This window comes from Nicotiana tabacum, chromosome 22 (assembly GCF_000715075.1).
Source record: "Nicotiana tabacum cultivar K326 chromosome 22, ASM71507v2, whole genome shotgun sequence".
Classification (NCBI taxonomy): domain Eukaryota; kingdom Viridiplantae; phylum Streptophyta; class Magnoliopsida; order Solanales; family Solanaceae; genus Nicotiana; species Nicotiana tabacum.
In genome coordinates this window covers 7797407-7817682 of record NC_134101.1, presented here as the reverse complement: position 1 = coordinate 7817682, position 20276 = coordinate 7797407, and the positions used below count along the sequence as shown (strand labels likewise).

At 35.8% G+C, this 20276-nt stretch overlaps 1 protein-coding gene across 4 annotated transcripts in view; it reads left to right on the top strand.

Moving 5' to 3' along the window:
- The window catches only part of LOC107800841 (serine/threonine-protein kinase TOUSLED), a 32203-nt gene extending 17262 nt beyond the window's left edge, over positions 1–14941 (top strand). For 3 of the 4 annotated variants that reach the window (XM_075243496.1, XM_075243497.1, XM_075243499.1), the window contains exons 5-17: positions 1738–1794; positions 1993–2100; positions 2413–2457; positions 7621–7733; positions 10576–10642; positions 11258–11324; positions 11897–11994; positions 12089–12268; positions 12424–12634; positions 12781–13045; positions 13183–13237; positions 13457–13618; positions 14250–14941. In XM_075243496.1, the coding sequence (XP_075099597.1) occupies positions 1738–1794; positions 1993–2100; positions 2413–2457; positions 7621–7733; positions 10576–10642; positions 11258–11324; positions 11897–11994; positions 12089–12268; positions 12424–12634; positions 12781–13045; positions 13183–13237; positions 13457–13618; positions 14250–14345 (1524 nt within the window). In that variant the 3' untranslated portion in view covers positions 14346–14941. The remainder of the gene's footprint in view (positions 1–1737; positions 1795–1992; positions 2101–2412; positions 2458–7620; positions 7734–10575; positions 10643–11257; positions 11325–11896; positions 11995–12088; positions 12269–12423; positions 12635–12780; positions 13046–13182; positions 13238–13456; positions 13619–14249) is intronic. The other variant, XM_075243498.1, reaches the window with a different exon arrangement.
- Positions 14942–20276: the final 5335 nt, after the last annotated feature.

Here is a 20276-nt window from a genome sequence, read left to right as displayed (position 1 = left end):
AAGAGGGTTCTGGAAAATGAGGGGACTACTCTTTGACATGGTTATGGATATGCAAAGTCTTTATCTGATTTGTGAGTTCGATGAAATGAAAAAAACAATCTAGGACAGTGCTTTAGAGGATATGATAATATTTGTGGAAGAACACTCCTTGCTCGTAAGAGATAGAAACACTAATATGATGTAAGGAGAGGTGTCAAGTGGGCAGACTAAGTCAAATTCGGTTGCTTGATCAGGGTAGAACCAGTGTAAGTATGCACGGGTCTAACAGCCCCTTGTAGAGGTTGGAGCAACCTTCTTATTCGAGAAAGGATAGGCAGGTCACTATTGCTTATGGAAAACTTCAAGTCAGACCCAATCCACCCAATGTTTGCTTGGCCACTATTGGGTTGGGTCAACAATGGGTTTAGGTAGGTGATAAACTAACCTGCCCAAAAGATCTTCTGGACTAGCCTCAATATATCAATATGAACAACAACAACAACAACAAACTCAGTGGAGTCCCACTATTGGGGCAAATATATCAATATGAACAAACTAATTAGAAAAGAAATTTATATCTATTGCACTTTTTGCAATCATATCTGCGAAAGGGTTGACACTCTGCCGGTATTGCATCCCAAAAATTTTTTTAGAAACATTAGACATGGGCTATTTTGGGCAGGTTAGAAAGTGATCTGTGAACAGAATATGACTAGGGACTAGGGTCACTATGGGTTGGGCTAAAGGTGACCCAAAGTGAAAAGCATCACTCACCAAACTCATAAGTGCTTGGGCAGGTTGCTGGTTACTAATTTCTGTGTTGATCTTGTCACTTCTATGTTATACGAGATGTGAGACTTTGTATGACATAATAGTTAAAGGTTTTGGTCTTTGGGGAAATACTGGGTCAGAACATTTGGTAGAAAATGAGGAGAATACAAGAGAGATACTGCAATTGAAAGAGGAAATAAATAAGAAAGAAGGAAGGAGAACAAGCTAGCACCAGAACTTTAGAGATCGGAAACACACACCAACTATGAGTTTACCTATTCTTTTTTGTTCTTCTTCTCCTTTTTGGCATTTATCGAGCATTAAATTCTGGTTGAATTGACTAGCTAAGATCTTCTGAAAAAGATATTCTGCGTGATTAGTTATCCTTGTATACCTTTTCCTGCTGTGTAGTTATATAGGACACTAGCAATGACTTGTGAGTTTCTGGACAGTGTTTTGTCATTTAGTAGATTCCTTTGATTGTGCTTCTTCAACTTGTAGCTATCTTAATCACAGTGAAGCAATTGAGCTTGCTTATGTAGGTTTACCTAGTTGTCATGTGTTGCTTAATTGTTAAGAATGCTTCGTTGCCGTGGAGGGTCACTCCAGGTATATTTGTTTTGTTTTGTATTCTTCTCTGTTGATGTCCATGAGCTTCTTTATAGGGTCTGTTAAAGATATATTACGAGATTGTTCTGTGTTTATGCATTTCTGAGAAGCAGTGGGAAGCAGCCATCTACCAAATGTGTGAGCACTTAATACGCAATATAAGTCCTCTGCAACCCCAACCCCTTATGATATTTAATAGTAAACATCAGTTTGTTTTGGAAAGTATCAAATGCAAATAGATTGTAACTTTACTCTATGTGAAGTTGATTACAAAAGGTAACAGATGCCAATTTTGAAACTTTACAATGGAAAGGATGATAGATTGCAGAGTAGGCAGTTCATCAGTGGATTAACACATTATCGTTTTGCTTGGTGTAGTTGCAGGATGGTTTGCCAAAAGAGCAAATTGGGCACGATCGACAGACTGTATTCGAAGTATGGGTTTAGTTACAGTTTTCAGATTTCTTCCGTTCCTTTTTACTGGCAAAAAGTGCATTCTGACCTGCAATTTCTATGCGATGAAATTTATCCCATAAAAAGTGTTGCAGCTCATCAATTTTTTGCAGTCACTGTTTGCTACTGTTTTATAACCTCTAATTTATTAAAATGATGTGGAATGCCCTTGGAAATTAGGAGGAGATCACTTCTTTACGGGCAAAAGTTGTGGCTTTGGAGGAAGAGCTTAAGAAATCCCGTCAAGAGGCATCAGATTATCAACATCAGTGTCAACAGCTGGAAAAGGTACAACTTCTTTCCTAGACATAGCGGTTGTTTGGTTACCCGCATTACTGGAAGTGATCTCGACATTAATAGATCCAGGGTATTATTAGAAACAAATGTTTTAAATTTTATGTACAAACTTTTAAATGGTTAACCAACACTTCGATAACGAATGCAAGTAATTCAGAAATTATTATTCGTTGAATTAGCATCCCTAATATTATAATCTGTATATAACTTGTCCGTATGCAGACGAACCATTAGTTGCTTTCGCTTTCAATAATAATTTCAGTTGCAACTGATTATTCGTCATTGCATGATTCAATTATACAGGAATTGAAGGATCTTAAAGATTATGAGCAGCAGACAAAGCCAAAGGTGTGCTTCATCAGTTGCTTTACTTCTTTTGGTTGGTGAAGTTCTGTTTCTGCCCTAGAAATAATAAGTATTGTTTGTGCAAGGAATTATTTAGTTTGTGCGGTTGCCTCTCTAAACCTCAAGACCAAAGAAATATATGGGACACTATTATTAGGCTATTAGCTGTATCAGTGTGCTTGTCGCCAAATCAAATTTTTGCTGAGTCTGATTGGCACTATGTTTTCTTAAAGTTGTATTCCTTTGGAGATATCATATTAGTCTGAATATGCTGTTAAAGAATGTATCTATTCATATGATTTTCCTTTGGAGGAAACATACTGTCACGACCCAATTTCCCCTCCGTATGATGTCGTGACGGCGCCTAGTCTCTACGACTAGGTAAGCCTAACATTTGCGGAATAATGAAATGAAAACATAAATTTAACAACTAACTGTAGCAGTAACAACATAACTGGGTACCATGCCGCCTGACATGTACAATAACCAACAACAACAACAACAACAACAACAACCCAGTATAATCCCACTAGTGGGGTCTGGGGAGGGTAGTGTGTACGCAGACCTTACCCCTACCCTGGGGTAGAGAGGTTGTTTCCGATAGACCCTCGGCTCCCTCCTTCCAAGAACTCCCCACCTTGCTCTTGGGGTGACTCGAACTCACAACCTCTTGGTTGGAAGTGGAGGGTGCTTACCACTAGAGCAACTCACTCTTGTCATGTACAATAATCAATTATTCAAAATACACAGAAATCCCAAAATCCGGAACATCGTGAATCACAAACTACAGAAGGAAAGTCTAGTGTCTCTATACATCAGAGTCTAACAAAGGAAAAATACAGAAGATAATGGACATGGGAAAGAGTAGAAGGGGACTCCGAGGTCTGCGGACGCGGCAGATGTACCTTGAAGTCTCCAAAGCTGTCCCGGCTCACTAATAGTGCGGCTGATAAGGAGCACCTGGATCTGCACACGAAAAACATGTGCAGAGAGTAGCATGAGTACATAGAGATAACAATAGGGGATCTCCTGAGATACCGTCTCGTAGTCCCAAACGTAAATGTGTAGTACAGGGGGATCTCCCGAAATACCGTTCCGTAGTCCCAAAGTAAATATGCAGTACATGGGGATCTCTCGGAATACCGTTCCGTAGTCCCAAAGTAAATATGCAGTACAGGGGATCTCCCGGAATACCGTTCCGTAGTCCCAAAGTAAATATGCAGTACAGAGGAATCTCCCGAAATACCGTTCCGTAGTCCCAAAAGTAAATATGCAGCTCAAACAATAGAATTAACAGCTACAACACGAAGTTCTACAATTTAGACAAAGTACAAGTCAAGGAAAAGCAGGAATTTCACTAAACATGCTGCACGGAGTTCAGATAAGCAATTAAGGCAGGTAGACATGCTATTCTAAGCTAACATGATACTACACATGCTGATGTAACTCAAATAAGAAGGAAACATGTTATTACTTAGCAGAAATCGGGTTTTTACAACAATTAGCCCGTGTACGTACTCGTCACCTCACGTACACGGCGCTCACATATTAAAGCAGTACCAAATCCTAAGGGGATTTCCCCCACACAAGGTTAGGCAAGCCACTTAGCTCGAACCAAGCTCAATCAATCGCTCACAATGCCTTTCCCACGAATATCCGGCTCCAAATGGCCCAAATCTAGCCAAAAGCAATTACATATCATAAATACAACCATAATAGACTCATCTAATTAATGAAATCAATACTTTAACAAAAATTCTGAAATTCTCCCTAAAAAGTCGACCTGGGCCCACGTCTCGGAATCGGGCAAAAATTACAAAATCCGAAAGCCCATTCACTCACGAGTCCAACCATACCAAATTTATCAAAATTCGACCTCAAATGACCACTCAAAAGCCCAAATCAAACTCTTCAAATCCCTAGCCTCCAACTCCCAATTTCCACCTTAAATACACACTAACTAGGTGGGGAAATAAATGGGGAAGCAAGATTATTGATCAAAAATAAGCACAAGGGACTTACCTCAAGAAACACCTCAAAATGCTCCCAAGAAATCGCCAAACCCGAGTTCAAAATGTTGAAAATGAGCAAAAATCGCGAACCTTTGCATTTAAGTGTTCTGTCGAGAAATCTCGCACCTGCGGACTCTCTGTCGCATCTATGACGCCGCGCCTGCGAAAATGCCATCGCAGGTGCGGATTCCACTTAGAATCCCAGGTTCCGCTCTTGCGGCTATGCGACCGCATCTGCGACTATCGCACGTGTGGAAATGCATCGCACTTGCGGTTCTTGCCCAGCTCCTTCTTGGCCGCATCTGCGACTCCTCCTTCGCACATGCGATCCCGCACCTGCGATCCCGCACTTGCGGTCTCCCCTCTGCAGGTGCGAAAACACCAGAAACTAGAAAATCTTCCGCAACTAGCCTAAGTCCAAATTCAATCCGTTAAGCATCTGAAATACACCCGAGGCCCCCGGGACCTCAACCAAACATACCAACAAGTCCTAAAACACCATACAAACTTAGTCGAGCCCTCAAATCACATCAAACAACGCTAAAAACACGAATCACCCTCCGATTCAAACTTAATGAATTTGAAACTTTAAACTTCTACAACCGATATCTAAACCTATCAAATCACGTCCGATTGACCCCAAATTTTGCACACAAGTCGTATTCAACATTACAGACCTACTCCAACTTCTGGAATCGGAATCCGACCCCGGTATCAAAAAGTCCACTATCGGTCAAAATCTCCAAAAATTTGACTTTCGCCATTTCAAGCCTAAATGAGCTACAGACCTCCAAAACACAATCCGGACACGCCTCTAAGTACAAAATCACCCAACGGAGCTAACGGAACCGACGAAACTCCATTCCAGAGTCGTCTTCACACAGTTCCGACTACGGTCAAAATCCTAAGACTTAAGCTTCCGTTTTAGGGACTAAGTGTCCCAAAACACTCCGAAACCAAAAACAAAACCTCCCGGCAAGTCACATAAGCAGAAAAAGATACGGGGGAAATAATAAATAGGGAATCAGGGCTATTACTCTCAAAACGACCGGCCGGGTCGTTACACATACAGAAATCGTAAGAGGTGTGTATTCAGCTTGACCATCTCAGTAGAACATATAGTTATTCAAATTAAAAAACAGAGTTTTCTACCTTGTGTAGAATAGAGGAATATCAAATACCCTGTACTACTGAAGTTCTTTACATATGTATGGTATGTATTACATGCAATTTGTGCACAGCCATTGCCATTCAGCTTGTCTATCAAAATATTGTTGTGGAATCTGGCTTTATTGAATCTAAAATGCTTCCTTTTGCTATGGTCCATCTGTGGACATATTTATCATCTCATGCAAGTTGTTCACGAACATCACTATTTAGCTTCCTCTCAAATATTGCTGTCTAATCCTGATTTGTTAAACTTTAAAATGTTCCTCTTATCTGTGTTCCATTTGTGTCTGCAATGATCTCATGTCGACAAGAAGGTTAAAATACCTATATGAAAGGGGTTGTGGTGGGTTTTTTTGGGGGGGGGGGGAATAGGGGGGGGAGAGCTAAAGATGTCAACATGCCTTATGGTTGTGGGCTATGGAGGAACATTATGACAGGATGGACAGAATTTAGTGGCAATATATCATTCAAGGTAGGAGAGGGGAGGAGAGTTAGTTTTTGGAGACATAGGTGGTGTGGAGATAACATGTTGAAGGATGATTTACCGAACATGTACCGAGTATCATGCCAAAAGGAGTTGATAGTCCAACAAATTCGGAGGATAGAAGGTGAAGAGATTTTTGGGATTTGAGATTTGGGAAGAGTTTCCATGATTAGGAGGTGATTGAGATCCAAAGATCGATAGACTTGCTCCATAAACAATGTACGTCACCAGATGGCCATGATGCATGGAGGTGGGGGTTGGGGAATACAGAGTATTATTAAGTCTTTCTATGAAAAGCTTTTAATTAGGGAGCAAATTGTTTTTCCATATAGCTCGATTTGGATCCCGAAGGTGCCGGGGAAAGTATGCTTCAAGATTGATCGACTTGCTCCATAAATAATGTACGTCACCAGATGGCCATGATGCATGGAGGTGGGGGTTGGGGAATACAGAGTATTATTAAGCCTTTCTATGAAAAGCTTTTAATTAGGGAGGAGATTGTTTTTCCATATAGCTCGATTTGGATCCCGAAGGTGTCGGGGAAAGTATGCTTTACTTGGTTAGCAGCTAGAGGGGTGATCTTGATGGCCGAGAACCTTAGGAAGCGGAAGGTCATTTGTGTCAATTGCTGCTTCTTGTGCAAGGAGGCGGGTGAAGATGCGGATCATCTCCTTGTATATTGTCGTGTTGGCTCAAAGTTATGGGGGAAATACTTACTTGGTTTGGTATTTCATGGGTGATGCCAAGTACTCTTAAAGAATTAATGATCAATTGGAATTGTGGGAGGAGGAGGAAAAGGCACATGGCATGGACTGCTGTTCCATTAGCACTCATGTGGTTTATAATAAAAATGGACCTCGAGCCTAACTCAACCTCAAAAGTTAGCTCAAAGGGTGAGGATTGCCAAGCCATATAAAGAGTCCAAGGAACTCATCCATCTCCGATGTGGGATTCCATCACCCCGCCGCACGCCCAGGCTGGCCAACTGGAGCGTGAACAATCTATCTTGGGGGCCCAACAATGGGGGCCTGGCTCTAATACCTTGATAAGAATGGACCTTGGGCCTAAATCAACCCCAAAAGCTAGCTCAAATTATGAGGATTGCCCAAGCCATATAAAGAGTCCAAGAATCCATCCATCTCTGATGTGGGATTCCATCAGTTTATTTGGAGGGAAAGAAACATATGAGCTTTTGAAGGGGTAGAGATGAGTTTTGTTCAGTTGAGGAGTAGCCTCCTATCCCTTATTTTCTTTTGGTGCACCCATGAAGTTCGTTGTTGTATAGAATATTGGGTGTCCTTCGTAGAGAACCTTATTTTTTGGTAGGTTTTTTTACTTTTTGGTATACGTCTCGTATACGGGCACTTTTCTTTTGGCCCTATCATTAATGAGAATTTTATTTACTTGATAAAAAAAAAATCTGAAGAAATATGGTTGATGTATTCCTGTTTATTTGTATTTCCTCATGGCAGTGGTTCATACGTATATTTTATTCTGCAGAGAACGAAAATAATATCTGAATTGTTAATATCTGTTTCAAAAGCTGAGAGGCAAGAGGCACGAATGAAAGTGCGACAGGAATCTTTGAGACTGGGCAACGTGGGAGTAATCAGGTACCTCATCCTTATCACGTGTTACTTAGAGCAAGCAATTTGCTGCTTGGTCTAGTGTATATAATAAGTTCAACAGATGACTTCAACTAAGCTGTCCATAGGAAGCCGCCAGCAATTATATTTCCTCATCAAACCTACTTAAAGAAAGTTTGTTTACCCATCAACAGAAAATCTATTTATAGAGTGCCCAGTGTTATATAAGCGTCACATTTTGATCTAATGGTAGAATTTTGCTAAAGTATCAAAGTGTTCACTCATCTCCAACGATGCTGTCCTTTGTTTATCTGTTGTGTTCATTTTATATTTGATATGAGGGAAAATGCTTTATAATATTTCGACGCTTTGGAAGCGAAGGGTACTTAATCTAATATGCAAAATATAGCCTGTATTTCTGCTTCTTATCTGGAAATGTACTCTGTTTTGTCTCTAGGGATTTTGAATTGTTTAGCACTATGGTATCGATTGAAGGTCACATGCTTCAAAAATTCCCCAACTGTTGTTCTGACCATGCTTTAAGAGATTTCCATGATTTCTTTCAGAAGCTTGCATAGCAAGTTATTGCTCAAAAAGCACATTCACTTTTGGAATATAGTGATGACTGTTGAAGGTGCTTTACAATGGACGTGGTCATGGTTTAACCATAGGATGCCAGCTGGAGATTGTAGGTGAAACTGGAGCTTTTGTCTTATGTAAGATGCTAGTCAAGTTAATTCTGAAAAAGAAATGGAAGCAAAACGAAATATCTTGAAAGAAAGAATGGCTTTACGGTTTATGTGGATTGATATCCGTAGTTCACTGGACATGTATACCAGATGACTGTGCTATCATTATCAATCCAAGGAGTAAGAAGTAGATTCTCTAGACTATGCACTATGTGTACTGCGCTACCTCTATTTTGCTTACCTTGCCAGGGCAAACTTAGAACCAAAATATTCAAGTATCTTGTTAGTTTCTGGTAAGGAAATTTGGAGTCTTGATCCTTTCACTTAACAATTTACTAGGGGTACCATTTAGGCCCAGAAAGGGCTGGTGATATCTTCATAGACGTTTGGAAGTGGCTTTGAAGCAGTTGTAGTAGTATGGCGAACCAAGGTATTCAATGACATATTTAAGAATGAAAAATGCCAAATTAGTAAGAAAGTATATCTGAAATGAGAACCTGTTTGATTTTATGCTTAATAGATCTGCAATAGTGGTTATATTTTTTATAAGAAGATGGATGATATTCTATAGGAAGAGACAGAAAGATCTGCATCTGATATTCATTGGCCTAACTAAAGCAGATGATAGAGCACTAAGAAATATCTTTTAGTTTGAAAAAAATTCATATCAATCATACAAGTTCCATAAAGGATATTTGTGAAGGAGCATTCACAAGTGTAAGAAGTGAGAGAAGGTAAAGAGGAGTTCCTATAATTGTGTTTACGCGAAGGATCTCTCTTGAGTCGGTACTTGTTTACCTTAGTTATAGATGAGCTAACAGTCATTTACTTATAATCAACCCCAATTAGTTTGGGATTGAGGTTCTTGTTACAATCGTATAATGATGGATTCCATGGTGCATGTTATTTTCGTAGGGCATTAGGTTAAATGACTAAACCAGTAAGAGAGTGAATCAAAGTTTGAAACTATGGATAAGCACTCTAGATAATGAGGTTTTAGGATAAGTAGAAGAAAGACATAATATATGCACCAAGTTTAGCTACCACAACAAAAATAAAAAATAAAGGTGAAGTGGGATTTGACGGGATTGTGATGTCTAAACACAAATATCGAGATACCTAAGCTTAGTCCTGCAGGAGAAGGCATAATAGATGCAAATGTAATAGATAGAACCACTCTTCTCAAAAAATGCAATAGATAGAACCACAGTAGGATGACTTTTTAGAAAGAAAAAAAGAATTAAAATTGCATGTCTGAAATAGAGGTATGCTACAGGAGTGATATTCAAAAAGGAAGATACATAACAAAAAGAAATGTAATTTCTGTATAAAGGTTGAGAGACCAACAACGTTATATGGGAGTAAATGTTGGGCATCTAAGGTCTACCATATCCCTAGATGAAATTGTAAAAATGTGAATTTTAAGATGGATGTACAAGATTGGACAAAATTAGAGTGATCACATCCACTTTGCAAGTAGCACATATAGAAGATTAAACAAAACAGAGTTTCATCTGGCCATATCTTTATGTAAACTTGCATATCACCGGTCCATAGGTGCAACACTATAATGATTGAAGGTAACATAATAAAACAATGAGATAACCTAAAATGACATGGAAAGAAGTTGACTTAGAACACCAATCTTTCTTTCAGATGCGGACACATATAAAACATAGAATACTATGGAAGCAGAAAATCCGTATGATTAATAACAACTAATTTGGAGTAAGGTTTAATTGTTATTATTAGCTTACTTTAGGTGTGTTGTTTACGAGTAATTTTTTATTTTAGTTAGAGACTTCTTGTTGTTGTTGTTGTTGTACTTGTAGGTCTGCCTAGGAATAAGTTTGAGGCTTAGAAAAACTCTAGCTTGAGAGAACTTCTATTATGTCTTAAAGGACAAATATTCTAGTGTTGAAAATGAATGATCTGAATAGAGCAAAGTAGACATAGAGGATTCATATTATCCAATCACAACTATGGATTGAGGTGTAGTTAATTGATTGATTGTAGTTGTGATTTTGTAGATGTATACATATGAAACAGGTGTACCATTAGAACTCCATAATATCAGTATCCTGTATGCCAAACTCCTCTTAGTATCATTTTAATCTAACCTCTTCATTTTTGTGACTGCTGATTGTTTTCTGTTCTTTATGTTCTTTGGTTAATTGCAGAGCTGGAACCATTATTTCTGAGGCCTGGGAAGATGGGCAAGCACTAAAGGACCTCAATGCTCAGCTTGTACGTTCCTTAATTTGGTGTTCTCGCAAGAGAGTGCTTGTTTTTCATTATAGGGATATATTAAGGTGTCTATACTGACGATTAACATAGTTACTACACTTCTGTTTAGCTTATACAGTACAATAGAGCTTCAACTTATGTCTTAACAACCATGTCCACAAAAGAAGGGGAGACTTAAATTAGGAAAAGTTAGTATACTGAAATCTAAGAGTTCAAGTAAAAAATTTAAATAACAGTTTAAAATTTGATGAAGGGCTATAATTAGTTGAAAACACACCACACAACACCACTAATAAGATGGACGAACTGGCACTAGTTTATTCTGCCTGGATCCTAGAACGCACAAGAGTTGTCCATCAGGGAAGGAGATCAGTAAAATTGATGGATAAAAAGGAAAGCAGGCCAAGTAACTTTGGACATTTTCCAGTTTAGTTCTATTTCGAAGAAACTTCTGTTAGATTTCTTGCAAGCTGAACTCACCGATAAGCCCAATACACACTTATCCTGTGTGCTATTTAGTTTTTGCTGTTTAATATTAGTTACACTGCTAATCATTGCTTATCATATGCCTAGATTCAATAGGTATTATTGTTAATGGATTTTTTTTTTCTTTAGAGAAACTTATTAGAAACTAAAGAAGCTATTGAACGGCAGCGTAAATTGCTCAAGAAACGACAACCAGGTAAAGTTTTCCCTTTGAATCATATGTACTTTCTCATTTTTCCTTCTCTTGCTAGAAATGGTGTTATTTTGGTGCATGAATGTGATTTCCTCCTGAAAATGTCCCTAACCTGTATGCTTTTTAGTAATGGTACTAGACCTCTAAAACTTCTTTTACTATATTTTCTGGACTTGAATCTGCTTTGTGTTAAGTGGTTGCATGGCATTCCAAAGGTCAAGACATGTTGGGGTGATTTTCAATTTCATTCCTGTCTTGTCAGCTGGCATTAGAATAAAGCTGGAGCTTTAAGCACAACATATTTTATTTATTGTCATCTTTTGCTTGAGTGTGGTTTCAGCAACATTTGCTGGAGGTCCTGTCTTATTATAATTTATAGTTGCTTATGTCTTGTCAGCTTGGAAGTACTCTCTGATTAAAATGACTTCCACGTTGGGCTTCTTGTTCATGACAGTTTTGTCAAAATTTCAGCAGGAATAGCTGTTCATTTGATTTTTCAATTTCCTGGACTGTCTCAACTATGTTTCTTGAGGTATAAAAGGTTACTAGCAATAATGCTTACCCTACCATTGCAGATAAAAGTGATGGAGGAGATGTGGAGGGAGGTTTGCAGGAAGAAGATTCTCTCATTCAGGATGAGATCTACAAATCTCGTTTAGCCAGCATCAAACGTGTAACTGTTCTCTCTTTTTTTTCTTTTTTTTTGAATATTTGTCCACATGTCAGTTCTTTGTCCATGCTTCACACCACATTTTCTTTTTAATTAGGAGGAAGATGTGATAATGCGTGAGAGGGACCGATATGAACTAGAGAAAGGAAGGCTAATTCGTGAAATGAAACGCATACGTGATGAAGATGGTTCTCATTTTAACAATTTTCAGATTTTGAACCACCGATATGCCCTCTTAAACCTTCTTGGAAAAGGAGGATTTAGTGAGGTGTACAAGGTAGGAATTTTAAAGTGACTGCTCGTCTTATTACCAGTCAAAAAAAACCAATAGAATGATCAGTCACCAAAATTGCACTGTAGACCTCTTTTATTTGGTAAATAGGTTGAGACAAAATATCGTTCCATTCAATTCAAATTGCAAAATTCTGGCAGGCTTTCGACTTGGTAGACCATAGATATGTTGCATGTAAGCTACATGGACTAAACGCTCAGTGGAGTGAAGAGAAGAAGCAAAGTTATATACGGCATGCAATCAGGGAGTACAACATCCACAAGACTTTGGTGCACCATCACATTGTGCGGCTTTGGGACATTTTTGAGATAGACCAAAACACCTTTTGCACTATCTTGGAGTACTGTAGTGGTTTGTTACTCTCTTTATTGCATAATCAATATAGTACAGTTGAAAAATAAAAAAAAATTATATGGTACAATTGTTATTATGCTCAGTGGAATGAAGTATTTTAGGATTCCCTCTCTCATATTGGTCATAAATGTTCTTGTCTGTAGGAAAGGACCTTGATGCAGTTCTCAAAGCAACACCTGTGTTGCCAGAAAGAGAAGCAAGAATCATCATTGTGCAGATTTTTCAAGGCCTTGTCTACTTGAATAAGAAGTCACAGAAGATCATCCATTATGATTTGAAGCCAGGCAATGTTTTATTTGATGAGTTTGGCATTGCTAAGGTCACTGATTTTGGCCTTAGCAAGATAGTGGAGGATGATGTTGGATCCCAGGGGATGGAGCTAACATCCCAGGGAGCTGGAACGTACTGGTGAGTGGTAAATTTTTGAATGTCACACTTAGCATTATTTTTACCAGGTGTATTAGTTCGAAACTTACTTTTGCTTTCATCTCTTGCCTCCGTAAAGTATTAATAAGGTCCACTATTTCTGTCAATTGATTTTTCAGGTATCTACCTCCTGAATGCTTTGAGCTAAGCAAGACACCTCTTATATCCTCAAAGGTGAGTGCTCCTGCTTTACTTTCACTTGTCGATAAAGTTAAATAGGTATCCACTGAAATCCAGGAGAAAGGTCCTCAACATTTTCTTTAGTTCTTATTTCTAATGATCTTGGACTAATGCAGCGTCTGCATCTTAATTGATGCATTTATCCTAAAAGTCCAACGAATGAACAGTTATTTGTTTATGAAATAAACTTGTGATTTTTATTTATGCAACTAGGTTGATGTCTGGTCAGCTGGTATTTTGTTGTACCAAATGCTGTTTGGCAAACGTCCCTTTGGGCATGACCAGTCACAAGAAAGAATACTAAGGGAGGACACAATTATTAAAGCAAGAAAGGTTGAATTCCCTACACGACCAGCTGTCTCTAATGAGGCAAAGGTGCGTTTTTTTCTATCCTTATCTGACAAAGATATGATTAATTGTCCCTTTTTTTTGTGAATCATTATCAAGAGCAACTGGTGGCCCTCAAACTCAGTTGATATTGTTATTGTTACCAATGTGCAGTAGATATACCCGATTATATGATAAAATGAGTCAACCGACCAATGGTTTGCCTTCTCTTCTAGGGTCATTTGATGCCCCGAATGTGGTTAAAGTTGCAAAATAGCTATATTGTATTTTTAGTGATACAGAATAGATATGGTTTCAATTCGAGTACATCCTCCGATGCTCAAATTGACTCCATGCTCTTATCTCAGTCCACATCGACTACTTTATATTGCCAGTATGAGAGTTGTCCAAACATACCAAGACCAAAGACTTCTAGTATATATCAAGATTTGGGATCAGGGTTCAGAACTTATGTCTAGTATCCCATATGACTACTTTAGGCCATAACACTTGGCATACTAGCTGTTTGATGAAACAAAATTCAATTAAGCTATGTACAAGATAAGTTACATTCCAACAGAAAACAGTATTTACTAGGACAAAATGGAATTATGTTTTATTTCTTCCTGCCACTTATTCTTGGATAGTTGATTCACTCTTTTCTATGGATTTTGAGCAGGAGTTCATTCGTCGTTGTTTAACATATAATCAAGCAGATAGGCCAGATGTTTTAAGTATTGCTCAAGACCCTTACTTGACATACTCAAAGAAATGATAGGAGGATGTTAATCCCAACTACTTGGACAGAGGGTATTGGGACGAGGATTGGTGCTCAAAGGAATTTTGTATAGTTGTAAAGCCATGTAATTTTTTGTCCCTGTACCTTCGACTAGAGTGGGGCGGCTCAAGGGGAGCTTTGCTTTAGGCCCCAAAATTTTGGGGGCATTTGCATCTATACCCAGTTTTTGGGTTAACTTTTAACTTATATCCGCATTGCAAAAAAAATTGCAAGCATACCTACTTTTCGGGTAACTTCAGACATTCGGGTCTGAAGTAGCAAAAATTTATGTCTGAAGTTTGAACTTCAGAATGTTTTGCCTGAAGTGTAGTAAAACTTCAGATATTTTTGCCTGAAGTTTGGCCTGACTTGCAAAGTCAATCACGCAAACTTCAGTTCATAGTGCAATGGCAAACTTCAGCTCAATAAAATTACAGCATGTTTTGGCTGAAGTTTTTGTTTTGTAATTGTTGAACTTCAGCATTTTAGGAACTGAAGTTTGTTTTGTAATTGCTGAACTTTAGCATTCTAGGGGTGAAGTTTGTTTTGTATTTGCTGAACTTCAGCATTCTAGGAGTTGAAATTTTTGTTTATATTTGCTGAACTTCAGCATTCTTAGAGCTGAAGTTCTAAGTCTGCACACGGAAATGAGGAAGATAATCCTTCAAAAAAAGAATTCACCAAAAGAACATATTGTTCATAAACGAAATAGTACTAAACAACAATGAATTTAATAGATCATGATTAGCATCGATTGATGTTCATTTCAAAGATTAAAAAATGAAAAATATTTTTGACATGAAAACAAGTTACTACAGATAAATTAGAACCAAAAATCAATGTGCCTTTAAAGCTAAAATATCTAAGAGGTTAAATTATTGTGAATAAGATCAAACTGAACATAATGGGACAAACAGATATATATGAATCATCAGGATAGAACGCATAACAATATCTCAAGCTTCAGCATTCAGAAAACGAAAGAGGAGGAGAAAGAGGTTTAAAGTTGTTTAAAAAGTGGGTATAAGTTAAAACTTTTTTAAAAAGTGGGTATAGGTTAAATGGGAGCGACCAATGCAAGTTTTACAAAATTTTGAGGCCCAAAAACTTTTAATAGTACATTTTATGATTTTATATTATTCTAGACAACATTAAAGTTTGTGGAAAAAAATATAAATATTTTATTTAAAAAAAAAAGGGAAGATGACTCCGTACTTTGTAATTGATGGTGACTGAAAACAACTTCAACTGAAAGGAGCCGTGAGAATTTGAAAAAAAAATTTACATCAACCTTGAATGTCTCTAAAAACGTAATAACCAATTTGATAATAACGGTTAAATTTACTATAAAATTAAGTGTTCAAGAGGAACTGTACAAGTAAAAGATAATGGAGTAGCACTTTAATGGGAAAAGGGCCAAAAATGTCTCTGAACTATAGAAAATAAAATAAATTTGTTCTCCATTTGAATTTGGTCCAAATATTGTCCTTAGCTAGCGTTTGGATATAGATTTGGTTGAAACTTGAAAAAATAAGTTTTTGAAAGTTGAAATTGTGTTGAATCAAGACCGATCAAGTTACATAAGTTCAAAATATTAGGGTGAATATTATGGATTTACCCTATGTTCACACATAATTATTCAGTGAAAAATTTACCCCTTATAGTAAAATTATCCTTTAAATGCAGATAATTATAGAAAAAGATTCTTATAGCTAGTATCACGCCATACCGTTTGTTGAAGATTTTACATGATTATGTTAAATCTTTTATGCCCATAATCAAATGCCAAAAATTTGTGTCTGTCCTCTTTGAGTGTTGTGTCTGCATCAATTTGGTCAAATTTCCTATCTTTAGTAACTAATAATATTATACACATAATGTGAAAACATCCTTTTAATGCAAATAATTATCAAAAATACTCTTGTTACATAGTAAAATGCTAGAAATTGTGTCTGTCCTCTTTCAGTATTGAGCCTGCGTATCAATTGGTTATTTTCCTTGTTTAGATTTGCCAAACATGTTAGCTAGACACGTAGAATTGTAAATTTGTAACCATCCACATGCAATATAAGTATTTTTCTCAGTTTTAAGTAACGTTACGTCGATGTTTAAGATTGAAAAAATTGGACTTTTTTTAATTAATGAAATTCCAACATATTGCATCAATTTATATCCTCAATTCTATCAAATTGAAGTTTGTGAAACGCAATACACGATATAGAACAGTTCATTGAACAGCTGGACCTATTATTATATTTTTTTCCGATAATTGGTGATGTCTCTTCCTTAATTAGTGCCTCAGGAAAGCTTGTGTAATATCTTCTGTGGCCTATGATCCTATCAAATTTAAGGATTTAAGTTATACTAGTATATGATAGTGTAAAAATAAATTATTAAGTAATATTAACTCGTTATCTAAGTCAGTTACATCTTTTATTAAATTGCCAATTAATATTTATCAAGAGATTTATCTATAATTATTTAATAATACTATAATAATTTTTTTACTCCACTAATGCATAAATTTTAAACTCAATTTGTAAACCTTTCAGGTAGGGGTGTACAAACCGAACCGAAAAATCGCACCAAACCGAAAAGTCAAACCAAACCGATTAAAAATCCGACTAGGTTTGGTTTGGTATTGAGTAAAAAAATCTGAACCAAACCGACATAAATATATAGTAATTTTTATATACTTTTAAGATTTTACATAGAATTTTCTTTTAAAAATGTCTAGAAATATTTGGGATTCTCTTGCGGAATATAATATTTAATAGTATATGAAGTGCTCCATATTTATTAACCTTAAATAATGGGTTGTATGATCACTTTCCCATAAAGTGTTACTGAAATGCGTCAATCCCTTTCTTCTTCCATATTCATATCATATGTTAAGATCTATTAAATTCTTATATCTTTTTTGAATGTGAAGTGATTATTATTATTTAGGTATCATATTGATTTTTTTATTTAATTACTAAATTCGGTTAACCTTGAAAGTGTACATCAACAAAAAATTATTGTCAGGCGACTAAAAAAATAACTATTATGCATTACTAAGAATATTTTAATAGATAATATATTTGTCATTTTTTTTATATTTTTACTAAATATATATTTACTTATCAAAAATTTAACAAAGTAAGATTGAAATAATATTTAAGTATTAAAAAACCCGAAAAACACCGAAAACCCGACAACATCAAATCAATCCAAACCGATATAGTTGATTTGGTTCGATTTTGATAAAAATCGAACTAACTCGATCCATGCACACTCCTACTTTCAGGCTTTCACTGCAATCTCTCGTAGTCCCACCTCCCCACACCCCCCAACAAAAAAAGTAATGATTCGTACTTTATGAGCCTAATTTTATGAGGAAACTCCGTTATATAGAGTCCATTACTCAAATGGTCACTCAACTATCCCAAATTATCTGTTAAAACCACTTTTCATTCGTTTGTAACAACAAAGTCATTTAACTATGCCTATAGCACTCAGAAAATCATTCAACTAGATTTTTCAAAATTTTTATTGTCAAATACCTATTCTACCCTCTAAATTATCAATTTTTTTAAATTTTTTTAAATATTATATTTTTTTTATCTTTTTAATCTACATTGTGGACTACCTATAGAATAAATATATTTTATTTATAAAATAAAAAATAAAAAATTAGTTTTCAGCTCATATAATGACGGAATAATAATATAATTATGTATACTTTTCAAGAATATATAATGTATATTATAAAAATATTTTTATTTAAATAATTATTTTTATATTACATGCATGGATATACATTTTACGAACAAATTATTCTAATTAAAATTTTGAATTTTTGTTGTTAATACTAAAATTATTATTACGAACAAATTATTCTAATAAATATTTTTACTATGCTCACTATTTTGTTATTCCAGCATTATATATGCTTAAATACTTTTTATTTTTTAAATTTATAAATAAAATTTATTTATTCTATAGGTAAGTCCATAATATAAATTAAAAAGGGAAAAATCATAATATTAAAAAGTTAAAAAAATAAAAAGAAGATAATATTTATAATTTAGAGGGTAAAATAGGTATTTGACAACCTAAAATTTGAAAAATCTAGTTGGGTGACCTTTTAAGTGGTATAAGCATAGTTAAGTGACTTTGTTGTTACAAACGAAAGAAAAGTGACTTTAACAAATAATTTGGGATAGTTAAATGACCATTTGAGTAATGGACTCCCATTATATACAACAGAGACGTGTCTGAAGAAGGCTCAGTCTCAATTAGCATGTATTTGCTATGCTAACAGCATTAACCATCATTTAGTGACTTTATGTCATTCCAACTTCAATCCATTGTCACTTTCAGAACTCAGAAGACCCTTTCCACCTACTTTAATGGTCCTTTTGTAAGCTAATGTTGTCAAAGATCTTTTTTTACGATATTATCTTCCCTCCATTTTTTAATTAAAAGTACTTTTCTTGTTCCAATTGATAGAACCGTGTTTAATTAAACCAATATTTTATTATCCCCAAAGGTCTATTTCTTTTTACTTTCACAAGATAAGGATAAAATATACTTACACATTAACCTTCTCAGACCCACTTATAAGATTACACTGAATTTGCTGTTATTTAATTAAAAAAATATAAAATCAGATTCATATATTGGAATACTGGTGATAGTTGGAAAAATGTTAAAGTAATAGTTGCAAAGTTAGTTTGGTAAACATTATATAAAATTATATTAGTATTTGTCGTGCCTCATTTTTTCGAAGATAATGAGTTTTTCCAATTAAAGTGACATTATTTGAAATGGGATTGATTTTGTATATTTTTTCAAAGTCGCCACTCGGAATTATTTAATTAACGATGTATCGAGTCACCAATTATTTTTGAATCCCAAATCAAGGAAAGTTTGACTCCACCAAATTAAGGAAAGTTTGACTCTGTATAAGTCTACGAAACACAGAAGATCTCGGTAAAGAATCATGTTAACCCAGGAGAAGGGGCACTTCCGAGTTTCGTAGTTTTAGCACGGTCGTTTTACAATTATACATGGCTTAATCATCCGATTATTACATGTGTTAGACATATGTGCATTTTTTTTTACCTTTTACCGCTTTTATTAAAATTAATTTACTCCATTTTAGGCGTTTATGAAATTAATTTGAGACGAATCGCAATGTCATACACTCTTGTTTATGCACATCGCAAATCGCGCCACGTGAAATGCACCCGCAATCTATAGCATGTTTATTTTTATTGTTACTATGAAATTGAAGTCAAATCACGCGAACGTGCACTTGAATTTGGAATTATGTATCACGAGTATGCCACGGGAACCGTTCCCATAGCCACGATAATTCATTATTAATCGTGCTTAAAGCAAACTACGATGTTCAAAGATTATTTCCTAACCTAGTGATTATTGTAAGGACAATAGTTTATAGATGTGGAGTTATTGGAGGTCAAAAATATTTTAGCTATTTGGAGTATTGGCAAGTTATTCACCTTTAGAAATATTTGCAACTATTCCATCTTTTGAGTTATTTTAATATCTACTAATTTGTGACATATAGACTAGCTTTATTAAATAAAAATTAAAAGCAGTGAAATATTATAGAGTAAATTGTTTCTTTTTGTATTTCTGCTTGTATGTATTAGAAGGTGTATGTCCTACTTATATGCAAACTAGGAAATGTAAAATGACAAAAACATATAACTGTCTCTGTACAAAGACAAATTTTCTGTATATGAGGACAAGAATTAAAACCCTGATTTGTTGTTACTCATCATCTTCTAGAGAGTTCCTCAGCAAAAATGCCATAAGCTGTCTAAACCCAAACATATCTAGGCCCAAAATAATGAATAGAGGAAAAAGTTGGCTCCAAACTTGCTGAGGCCCAACGTCCCTTATGCAGCCCATCAT